The sequence below is a fragment of the Alnus glutinosa genome, chromosome 2 (genome assembly GCF_958979055.1).
Source record: "Alnus glutinosa chromosome 2, dhAlnGlut1.1, whole genome shotgun sequence".
Taxonomy (NCBI): Eukaryota; Viridiplantae; Streptophyta; class Magnoliopsida; order Fagales; family Betulaceae; genus Alnus; species Alnus glutinosa.
The window spans coordinates 32,226,315-32,238,532 of NC_084887.1; the positions used below are offsets into that span (position 1 = coordinate 32,226,315).

The 12,218-nt window shown below is 40.2% G+C and overlaps 1 protein-coding gene across 1 annotated transcript in view; it reads right to left on the reverse strand.

Annotated features, from left to right (window-relative positions):
• Nucleotides 1–12,218, reverse strand: part of LOC133859515 (uncharacterized) — a 30,200-nt gene that overhangs the window by 3,342 nt on the left and 14,640 nt on the right. The window contains exons 10-17 of the mRNA XM_062294934.1: nt 11,485–11,586; nt 10,960–11,317; nt 10,748–10,861; nt 9,619–10,250; nt 9,285–9,481; nt 3,185–3,407; nt 1,549–1,668; nt 181–954 (exon numbers count right to left, since the gene is read on the reverse strand). Of these exons, the coding sequence (XP_062150918.1) occupies nt 181–954; nt 1,549–1,668; nt 3,185–3,407; nt 9,285–9,481; nt 9,619–10,250; nt 10,748–10,861; nt 10,960–11,317; nt 11,485–11,586 (2,520 nt within the window). The remainder of the gene's footprint in view (nt 1–180; nt 955–1,548; nt 1,669–3,184; nt 3,408–9,284; nt 9,482–9,618; nt 10,251–10,747; nt 10,862–10,959; nt 11,318–11,484; nt 11,587–12,218) is intronic.

Sequence of the window (12,218 nt, forward strand, 5' to 3'; positions counted from 1 at the left end):
CTGAACACAAATATAGAGATAATTAGTCCCTCATGCAGCAACTAGAAAGCATCCCATGTACTTGGGTCATATCCTTGTTGATAATGGTTGATATTTATCTAATTTATCAGAAAGTAAAATGTATACTACTTGGGAAGTGCTGCACATTGCACAACAATCAAAGGAGGAAAACATTATTACCTGATCTATGCAAGCAGGAAACAGGTCCAGATTCGTAAGTAGAAGATTCTTTAGAGCCAATTTTGCCAACAGAACACGATGATGGCCACCCCTATGCCTGTCGCGGCCAGCAGCTCCACGACCACCTTCTCCCGTGTATTTGGAATAAGATGGAGTTCTTGGATCAGCTGGCGAGTAACCAAATGGAACCCTAGGCGTAGGCTCAACGAACAAACTGTTGATCCAAGATATTACCCGCCCACTCATTTTCCTTGCATTGTCATCAAAGCAAGGCCCATATAAAAGGGAAGCCATAGCATTCATCGAGGCCCACTGAATTGCCTCGACCTGTTCACTCAATTCTTTATCAAACGATATTTTGTCTACAGAATCTTTAGACCGAGCATGTTGAGTAGACTTGTAGCGTTCTACTTCACGTCGATAATCACTAACACCATCCTGACCCCATGTACTGCCTGTGTCATCACACCATGAAAGAAGAAGATCAAATAGTCGTTTTCTAGTTCTTAGATCAAATTTCTCTGATTTTGACTCAACAAATTCAGGGGCTAGTGATCTCAGAACAGAAGCAAGTGTGTAACGGAGAGGTTGCATTTCTTGAAAACTTTCAGGGGGTGCTAAAAAGATCTGCTTGGTTATCTCCTCAATAAACTTCACATAATGGCGACGGAAAAGTGGCTTGCGCGCCAGCATGCCAGGCCAGATATTCTCAGCAACAGTCCGATATATATTTCCAATGTGGATGCGGAGTTCTTCACGGCGTGCCTTTTGACTCTGCATTCAAAGGAGTGATATATATTGGAAGTCATCTTGACTGAAATCCAAAATTTTGGAAATGTAGTTTTTTTTTTTTTTTTTTTAAGTAGAAATGAAGTAACTAATAGTGCAACAAAAAGGATATTCCAAATGTAAGAAAGTTTCTTCAAAGAATCAGGTCAGAACAACTGTTGCCCACAATAGAACCATGCCACTATAATTTTTCGGAAAAAAATCAACTAGAAACGAACAAATTAAGAAAGCACTGTTTAACATCTTTTCCACCTTTGGCTTGGATTGGCCGCCAAAGGAAGGCAAGTAATTAGGAAATTAGTGATCTAGAAAAAATTATTTATCAATTTGAACTCTTGTGTATACTTGATAGGACTTAAGTATTCAAATTAGATTATGGTGATTCCTTGGGGTTGGCAACATGAATTGCCTGTTTGGCACATTAATTTGCAAGGTACTGCAAATTATTTTAATCTTTCCAGAAAACTTTTCCAGTAGAGAATTATGTAGTTCATGGAGACACCTATCCCTGTTATCAAGCTAGCTATACATGATAGTCATGAAATTTAAGACATTCTAGGCATTAAAAATAAACCATACCTTCCATTTTGGTTTTCCCTCTGTCTCCAAAGAAACCTCATCAACAAAAGATGCAAGCTCACCTAACATAATTTCGCAAGCTTCAAGATGTGAGTGGCCAAGAGCCATGCTGGCTGCATGCTGAATTGGAAAGGGAATAAGTTAATTTAACCAAGAGGAACAAATCTACAAGCATTGGAAACAAACAAATAATGAATTGACTAGATTTTTTTATTTTTATTTTTTTCATTTTTTAATTATTAAGCAGACAGAACAAAACTTAAAATTTTATGTCATTAGAACATTTAAGAGCAATTATGCAAACAGATATTAATTAAATGAGACAATTTCAGGCTTAAATCGTACCAACGGACACAGAACAAAGTTTAAAATTTTATGTCATTAGAACATTTAACAGCAATTATGCAAACTGATATTAATTAAATGAGACAATTTCAGGCTTAAATCATACCAACATTCTATGGGTACAAAATACTGGGAGCATGCTCTGTATTTCCACACCGTTTCCCAGTGAAGAAGAGGTATACTCCATCAATTCGGCAAATATGTCAATTTGGTTATTCGCAGGGTAAAATGGAGAGATAATATCATATATAACAGGGTGTGTATTGAGCTATCGTCTTTTGGAACAAGAAAATTGTGAAAATTGTGTTTACAGTATTTCTGTTTGTGAATCTTACGAGAACTTGGTGATTTAAAGTTTTGGAGGTTGCGGTTTCAGAGAAAGATTAGATCTAAATTTGAAGGGTTGCTGGAAAATTGTTGGGAATTCTAAAGAAAAATAAAAATGACAAAGACAAACCTAAGCATCACACCTAGGGTTTCTCGGCATCGCACCTTGGATATGATTATATCACACAATCCACACAGCAATAGTTGCTAGAAATTTTTCTTCATCCAGCCATCCTTATTTATAGGCGCATCTAATGCCTAACCTAATAGACTTAGACTCCTTGGACTTTAAAGGCCCAAAACTAAATAACTAATGAAACCCAATACCAATAATAAGTCAAAATACAAAAAATAAAATCCAATTACAATCAAATTAAATTATGCAAGCTCTTAAGTAGACTTCACATCATCTAGCATATATCAAATTAAGTTTGGGCCTTGGAAGCATCTTTGCCATGCCTTTTATAAACTTTATAAGGGTGCTGCCACTTGACTCCATCACTTATAAAATCACATAGCTTTCTCGAGAAAAAAAAAAAAAAAAAAAAAAGAAAAAAAAAAAGAAAAAAAAAAAAAGAGAGGATGATTTCCATCAACATGATTGGGTTTAGAAAGAACCATTGAGGAACTCATGTCCTTTTTCTTTCATTCTTTGTACTCTTGGTCGGCGGCGTTCCTCGCACCTTTATCGTTTAGTTTTAATGATTTCCTTGTATTGTTTTCTTCTTCTACTTAGTTGCCTTTCTTGTATACTTCCTGTGTACTTGATTGCGCTTTGCGCTTTTTAATGATATTTCTCTTACTTATCAAAAAAAAAAAACACGATCGGGTTAATCCTCAAGCGTCAGACAAGAACGTCATACATACCATCTCCTAACCTCCATGTTCAAATTTGCAGTTGGAAATAGCTGGCCAATTAATGTCCTACTAGAGATACATATTTTAGATTTTAACTTGTACTTACTATGTGCGCCTCAGATCCAGATTTTAAGGAGGGAAAAATAAGATGGCAAAGATCTTTGGTTGCTGCTAAGCCACCAGCTTCTCTATTTGTTGGTGTACATGAACATACGAACATTGCATACATCAGCCACTGATCCAGTTTGTTGTCTGCATCTTGTGATGGATGAGCCTTTCCACCCAACTCAACAGGTGTGATATGAGCAAGGCGTTGCATAACCTCCAACCTACCAATAAAGATTGCATTATGACAATATCCTGGAATTTAACATGTGGAATTGATTAGCCTGAAAATCTTGACCAGAAACTAGAAAGCACATGATCAAAGGCAGTGGTAAGAGTAATAAAAGCAACATCTGCAGGGCAGACTTCATGTTTTGTGGACAAATTAGTCCTCACAAGATTTTGTAGTTTCCACGTCAAATTACCTTATATTCTAAGTGTTTACAAACTGTTCATATTCAATCACAGAGACCTAACACTTGACAAACATGTAGACAACTTCCCCATATCTCACAAACTAAACACAGATAAAAGATTTACTTCGGATCAATACTAAAGATTCAACGAAGACCCTGTTCTCGTCTTATCTACTGCATTAAATCACAAAACAATTGTTGTCAATTATAATTTTTGTCATGGAGAAAGCAGTTAGAACTACAAATAATCTCCTCTCTCTCTCTCTCTCTCTCTCCCTTCCATGGAGCCCTCCTCTGTTCTCCGATCATTTCACTGAGATTGGTCTGAGACTCCACCTTCCTGATATTCAACACTAGTCTAGCCAAACACTTCTTTTTATATTTCTTTTGGCATTTCTTGCTTTATTATCTTGGAATGGGATTTCATCGAAGATGGTCAGTGGAATCCAAGGACCTTGAATTGCTGGTGGTGGGTGGCGAAACAGGGGTACGTGTTTGTGAGAGCTGCAAAGGGAAGATGAGGTCTATTCTCTTAGATAGGGACGAGTTAGCTTGGTTGGTGAGCATCTATGAGGATCTAGTGGTCGTGGAAGATTCACGGGTGTTTTGGAATCAGTCTCAACCTGGGTTCCCTTGGATTATTGCTCAACATTGCTTTAACAGACATGGTGGTTTTTTGGTGGTCGAGGAATTTATCGATGATAGAAGAAGTGGGTCGGTGCTTATTCCAGAAGGTAGAACCGGTAAAGGCTGGGAGATTTTTGGCTTGGAGCTACGGTTGGCTCTTGAGCACTTCAGAGTGGGTTGCAGAGACGTAGTGATAGATACAGGGAGGGATAGTAGGAGAAGCTATGCAGAGGTTCTGGTGAACACGATGCCACCTTGGAGGATTCTTTTGGTTTTGTTCCAGGGCTGGTAGCTAGGGTGACTAGGTGGGCAAGAGAGAGCTCGGCGGGAGGTTACCCAGACAAAGATGGATCAATTCCGAAGTTAACCATACGAAGAGGTCCAGTTCCGGCAAAGATTTTCCATGTTCTGACGGTTGCAGCTGAGGCTCCGGTTCTGCGGTCCTACTGCTTCTGCAAAGCATACTGTGAAGGGGTCTGGGGCGTCTGACTCTAGCACCCATTTTGGTGCTAACCCCGATTTGGCAAGTCTTGGAGAGACGTTGGTAAAGCTGAAAGAAGAAGTAACCGTCTGTTTAGAGAGGCTGGACTATGTTGAGTCAGTTGTCGTTCGTATACTGGGTAGTGGGCCTAAGACAAAGGTAATGGATTCTAGACAAGTTCAGTGTTCAGGGTGGGGTCCCACGTGTGTGCTGAAGATTCCTTTGGGCCCTCAGTTCAAGAGTGGAGCTCTATCCACATACAAGGATTGGGTTGGTAAAGGGTTTGGTGAGCCTTCCAGGCCCATGGGTTGGTCCAAACCTAAGGCTAAGGTAGTTTACAAACGGAAGTCTAAGTTGAGCTTGGGCGGAGGTCAGGCTTTTTTTAAGTCTGACCCAAAAGGCAAGAACCCTGCCCATCATGCCTCCTCGAGTTCAGCCTATCCGTGGGTGAGTTTGGACACAGGTCAAGCTGATGACCCAGGTGTGACGTCATCTACTAGTGGAGTATAGTATACGCCGCACTGCGAACACCGGTGCCTTCGCCGGTGAGTCCGGCTGTGGACACCGATCTTGAAGTCTTGCCTTGGATTCGACGCAGGTTGAGGTTATGCATCACTCAATGGTTGAGTGGCCTCTTAGCCCCTGTTCAGAGAGTGCTGGAGGTGGGCCTTATGCTTGGAGGGGGAAGTTAGTAATGGATTTGGATGTTTTTGGGATGATTGGCCTGGGGTTGCCATTGAACCATAGTCAGCATTCTCCTCCTTTGCAGGCAAGAGTTGATGTTGGGCTTCCAACAGCCAGCCTCCCGGGTGTTCTGATTTGGTTGTGTTCCAAGAGGGTGACCAGCTTATATGTAACAACTGAGAGGGAAGGAGAAGCTGGAATTGGTAGGATGCCTCCTCTCAATGCTTATTCTCCAATCTCGGGGGGTCTATCGCGGTACTCTGATTGGGTTATTCAGTGTGCAAATGAGATTTATCCCATTGTAGGGATCTCGTATGTGGGTCATAAGTTGCAATTGTTGGCCGACTTTTCTTGAAGAGGAATGTCGTAATGAAGAGGTGGGAGGCCTATCGAGTAGTGGCATGAATGGCAAAAAGGAGGTCAAGAATTTGGAGAGTTCTGTTAACAACGATGCTAAAGGTTCTTGCTCAAACTGTGGTAAAAGGAAGGCAAGGGGTCATCCAATTGTGTCAGGAAGCCTAGGATTCTATCCTGGAATGTGAGGGGGTTGAACAAGAGGAGCAAACGCCTAAGGATTATTAACTTGCTCAGAGATTGGAAGGTGGATATTATCTGCTTCCAAGAAATCAAGGTTCATGGTATGTTGAGAAGTATTGTGCGCAGCTTATGGAGTTGCAATCATGTGGATTGGTGTTGTTTAGATTCCAGTGGGGCTTCAGGGGGCATCTTGATCATGTGGGATAAAAGGATGGTGGAGAAGGTAGATGTGTGTTTGGGGAAGTTCACTCTCGCAGTCTCCTTTAGGAATGTAGTGGATCAATTCGTTTGGGCCTTTGCAAGGGTTTATGGTCCAAATTTTGGTATTGATAGGAGATTGCTTTGGGAGGAGTTTGCTGGGATTCTCAGTTGGTGGAACATGCCTTGGTGTATAGGGGGTGATTTTAATGCAACTCGATTCCCTAGTGAAAGATCTAGAGAGGGTAGTATGTCTACTATGAGAAACTTCTCTGATTTTATCTCTGATCAGGGTCTCATGGATTTTCCTCTCGTTGGGGGCTCTTTTACTTAAGTCGCTCACTCTTGATTCTCCCGTATGGTCTAGGATTGATCGTTTTCTAGTCTCCCCAGATTGGGAAGCTCGGTTTCCTGAGAGACTTCTCTGATTTATCTCTGATCAGGGTCTCACGGATTTTCCTCTCGCTAGGGGCTCTTTTACTTGGTCACTCACTATTGATCCTCCCGTATGGTCTAGGATTGATCATTTTCTAGTCTCCCCAGATTGGGAAGCTCGGTTTCCTATGACTTCTCAGAAGAGGCTTCCCCACCTCTATTCAGATCACTTTCCGATTCTTCTTGATTTTGGTGACATTTCTAGGGGGAGTAGGCCTTTCAGCTTTGAGAACATGTGGCTTAAGGTGGATGGTTTTGTGGGGATGGTGAAACAATGGTGGGATTCTTATTTGTTTCAAGGCACTCCAAATTATGTCTTAGCTTGCAAACTCAAGGCCCTGAAATAGGATTTGAAGAAATGGAATGAAGAGGTTTTTGGTAATGTAGAGAGGAACAAGAGGAAGCTTTTTGAAGAACTTCAGGCCTTTAATACTATTGAAGGAAGTAGGGCTTTAGTTGAGGAGGAGCTACTAAAGAAGACATAGATTGTCAACGAGATAAAGAGTTGTTCTCTTTTGGAGGAGGTGAGTTGGAGGCAGAAATCGAGGGTGATGTGGTTAAAGGAAAGGGATAAGTGTATTAAATTCTTCCATTCCATAGCCAACTGAAATAGAAGGTACAACTCAATGACTCCTTATTGATTGGAGATACTCCTAATTAGACAAAAATAGGCGAGCATGTGGTAAAGTTCTATCAAAAGTTCTTTTATGAGCCGTGTAGGTGGAGGCCTATGGTGGATGGTATTTTCTTTGATTCTATTTTTGAGTCTAAAGCCAGCTGGTTGGAGAAAGCTTTCGAGGAGGAGGAGGAGGAGGAGGTTAGGAACACAATGTCAGCTATGAATGGTGATAAGGTGTCGGGTCCTAATGGTTTCTCTATGGCTTTCTTCCAAGTGTGCTGGGATGTCTCGAGCTTGGATATTATGAAGGTATTTTTTTGCCTTTCATACTAGAGGTTTGTTTGAGAAGAGCCTGAATATTTCGTTCATTTCGCTTATTCCAAAGATTCCTAATTCTAATTCCCTCAAAGACTTTCAGCCCATTAGTCTTGTGGGAGGAATTTACAAGATTATTGCTAAAGTACTAGCAAACAGATTGAAGTCGGTTTTGGAGAAGGTAATATCCAAATCTCAAAGGCCTTCATCAAAGGGAGGCAAGTCCCCGATCCGATCCTTATTGCAAACGAATGCCTTGATAGTAGATTAAGATCAAGGGAGCCAGGTGTCATATGTAAAATGGATTTAGAGAAAGTATACGATCATGTAAATTGGGATTTTCTTTTGTATATGCTGAGGAGGTGTGGCTTTGGGGGAAAATGGTGTTTGTGAATAGCTTATTGTATTTCTTTTGTGCGGTTTTTGGTGTTTGTTAATTGCTCTCCTAATGGTTTTTTCAGTAGTTCCCGAGGTCTGAGATAAGGGGATCCTTTGTCACCCTTATTGTTTGTGGTTGTGATGGAGGCTTTGAGCCGTATGATTTCTGCTGCGGTCAGTGGGGGTTTGTTGGAAGGTTTCAAAGTGGGTAATGCTACTTTTTCGCATCTTCTGTTTACCGATGATACTCTGATTTTCTGTAGTGCTCATTCTTCTCAGTTGCATTATTTGTAGAGTCTCTTCCTTTTGTTTGAAGCTGCTTTGGGCTTGCAAATTTAATTCTAGTGGGGAATGTAGATCAAGTGGCCAGCATTCTAGGGTGTGGAATTGCTTCCTTGCCAGTGAAGTATCTTGGTCTTCCTTTGGGGGCTTCCTATAAGTCCAACTCATATTTGGGACGGGGTAATCGAGAAGATTGAGCATCGACTGGTTAGTTGGAAAAGGTTATACCTCTCCAAGGGTGGTAGAGTCACCCTTATTAAGAGTACCCTCATCAATTTACCTACATATTATTTGTCTCTATTTCCTATATTGGGGAGTGTTACAGCTCACATTGAGAAGTTACAACGGAATTTTCTATGGGGTGGAATGAGTGAAGAGTTTAAATATCACTTGGTGAGTTGGTCGAAGGTTTGTACCCCAATTTTAGAAGGAGGGGCTGGGTATTAGGAACTTGTTGATGTTCAACTGAATCAACCGCGCTTTGTTAGGAAAATGGTTATGGCAGTTTGGAATTGAGAGAGATGCTTGATGGAGAGTTGTGGTGGACTCCAAGTTTGGCAATTTGTGGGGCGGGTGGTGCTCCCTTGAGCCTGTAGGTACTTTTGGAGTGGGGTTGTGGAAAAACATCAAGAAAGGGTGGGAGACTTTATCTAGTTTTGCTAGATTTGAGGTAGGGGATGGGGTTAGGACAAAATTTTGAGACGATCTGTGGTGAGGGGATACGGTTCTGAATGAAGTTTTTCCTGATCTCTTTGGTATTGCTCGGGTGAAGGAGGCCCCAATTGCGGATCTTAGGTGTTTTGAGGATTTGGAGAGTTCCATGGAAGATATTTTAGCTTCGTTTTTTCATACGCTGTATCTTTGGACGATGGCTTTTTTGTCCCCACTGTCGATTAGATTTGCTGATTTCCTTGTTCGTTTTTCCATTCCTAATTAAGTGTTTCCTTTTGTATACTTCCAGTGTATTTAAGGGCGTCTTACGCTTTCAATAAAGCTAAATTTACTTATTAAAAAAAAAAAATTGTCATGAAGCAACCTTTAATGTTGGGGACAAAATACGAGCCAAGAGAGCAAAAGTCAGTCTTGTGCAGAAACAAGTATTTACATGAATATGCAATCATTTACTTACTTTGCATCTTGAACAGAGCTTGGGCAAAGCTCAGCAGCATATTTGACAAGCTCACTTAGACACCGAGCCCACCTATTTTTATCGGGGCTGTCAAATATTATAGATTGAAGTGTCACATCAGGAGGAATTGCATCAGATTCTCGTCTCATATCAAAAGGACGACCAGAATCCCAAAAGCAGCTCTGAACAATGTCATCCTGCAATATCCAAACATCGAGTTTGAAATAGAATCAGCAAATTCACATTCACATTCAGGCTGCACCTCAAATGGGAATAATTAAGATTAAGAAAACACAAAAGTTAAAAATGGAGAAAGTAGAAAAGTATATCCCACCCCATGTTCTTCCAGGACATCAATTACAAATATTGGTTCAGCTTCATATTTCAAACTATGATCAGGTTGCTCCCGTAGCGTTAGGTCTCGAACGTCATTCCTTAAAGCACGAACACAGCGCAATAATTCTAGAGCTGTATGCCTAATCTGGCTATCAGTAGAACTAAGGAAGATAAGACCAACTGCATCTATTTCTGATGCGCGAAACTCAATTGCTTCTCCTGATTGGTGGAAAGAAGACTTCTTGACTTCCTGCTTTCCATACCTGACACTCTTTGCATCTTGAGCATCATACTCCAGTCTATCATCAATAAGACAAGCTCTCCAAAAACGCATGAGTTCCAACAGACGTCCCAATGATGTTTGGATGAGAAGAGGGAATTCATCGGGAAGCCGTAGGATGAAGGTGGCCATCCCTTTCATAACTGCAAAGCGACGGTGGGGAAGATATCTTACAATCCGATTTAGCACCTGTACTGCTTCCTCACGAACACCAGGATCAATACTTATGCCATGCTGAGGTATTATTTCAGTGATTTTATCACTTCGACCAACTTCTTCAATCAGATATGGTATGCACTTCAACACTGACCGGAAAAGATGTCCTTGAGACTTTTCCTTGGTTACAGCATCTGGAAAAGAATAAATTCATTTAGCATTTGTCACTGCAGCAACAAAAGACATAAAAACAAGCAATTAAGCATAAAGGGCTGTAGAGTAAACAGATAACAAAGAATTTAAAGCATTTAAGCAAGTTAAGCCAATGCTTTATAAATTTCTTGCATTACTGAGTCCAAGCTAGTTCAGTTGGGATTCATATGTCCAAAAGGCTTACAATTCTCATATTGAGCTTAGGCTTGGCTCATTGACAACTGATAAAAATGGATTACATTCACCAATTACAATGCAGTCAAGATCATGACTTTCCTAATGCAACATAAATACCCATCAAATGAGGAATAAGTCCAACAAAGAGAAGAAAAGAACATAAGATGAAAATACAATTATTTCACAGATAAATTCAAGGACCCACTAGATTACATATATCAACATTTCCTCGTCCTTTTCACTTCCTGATACCAGATACTAAAATTCTTGTATTACACTGGTTCTACAATAGAGAAATTACCTATGGTGGTCCTTGAAGAAGTTAGAAGAGCTTGACTATAGGTTCTATGACAGGACCTTAAAATTAACTCAATTGCAGCCTTTACTTTTGGAATGTAGTGGCCAATATCATGACCTGTTCAAAAGAAGTCAATGAAGTTAAATCAAAATTTGAGATATCAAATTATAACAATATATCAATAATCTAGGGGATATGACCATTGCTGAAGCTACCTTTAAATATTTCCAAGCCAACATGCTTGCTTGAAGGCGACATAACAATGGCAAGCAAAGCACGGAGACCAATGACCTTTGCTTCGCTTGAACTATCTTGCTTCAGCAATTCTAATATCATATGGTTCATGGCAAAATCGAGGTTATGTTCCGCTATAGTCACACAGAATTCAACAAGTTTATCATGTTGGACATCCTGAGTAAGCATTCCTTTCCTCAGAACTGTCAAAAGTTGTGAGGTTACACTGTCTAAGTAGTCCCATATACGATTTGGGGCCTGGTTAGCTGCATGAACGCTCAAGTAAAACCTCAAAACTCGATGAAGACAGTCCAAGGCCATGAAGCGATGGTTCTTGTCCTGCATGATTAATTCAGATTTTGTCATATAGCCAAAAACTCAGAATAGAAGACCATATGGATATGGCTAAATAAGATATTACATTAGGACATTGAAAGGAAAAACCAATTCACCATATGCACACTTTTCTTGCTCCCCTATAAAAACCCGTAAATAATTTAGCTTACTCTAAGAAGCTTGTAGAGTTGCTCCATGTGAGGGCTTAAGTTGCTGTGGAATACTTGAGGATCGCCAAGACAGAGAAGAAGAGTGACCAAAGGGTAACCAACCTAACACATTGAAGAATTGTTAATGTGGGGATAAAAGAGCATAAAAACACACAAAAGGGCCACGGGCATTCAGGTTTTTTTTTTTTGGGGGGGGGGGGGGGGGGGGGGGGGGGGGGGGTAGGTGTTAATTTAAGACAAAGTTCAAAAAGATATGAAGAAAAAAGATTATATGAAATTACAAACAGAGCAATAACACCTTCTAAAGGAAAACTTTTAAATAACTAGGGGAAGATTCTTTTGGAAGAACATTTTATAACATCAGCCATAAATGGGTAAGCATTTAGGGCTATCATTTTATTATTTTCATTCCTTTTCCAGAAGAAGATCAAGGCTATGAAGGAAGGTGAAGGGAAGGCACGCTCAAACAAAACTAGAAACATGAAATGCATGAACTCATGATCGGACCACTTTAAAAGTAATAAGAATTATAGCCCTAAAAAATCAATAATTCTAGCTGGTAAAGTTTAATTAATTTCGAATTTAAGAACGAATAATACTACAGCATGCAAAGGATTTCCTCGTCATATTTTGTAATTGATATTGCCGTACAGTTTTAATATTAATATGAAAAATAATGGCTTTTATTGTAACTAAAATATTTAGTTGGGGGAATTGATGAGTAAAAATAATGG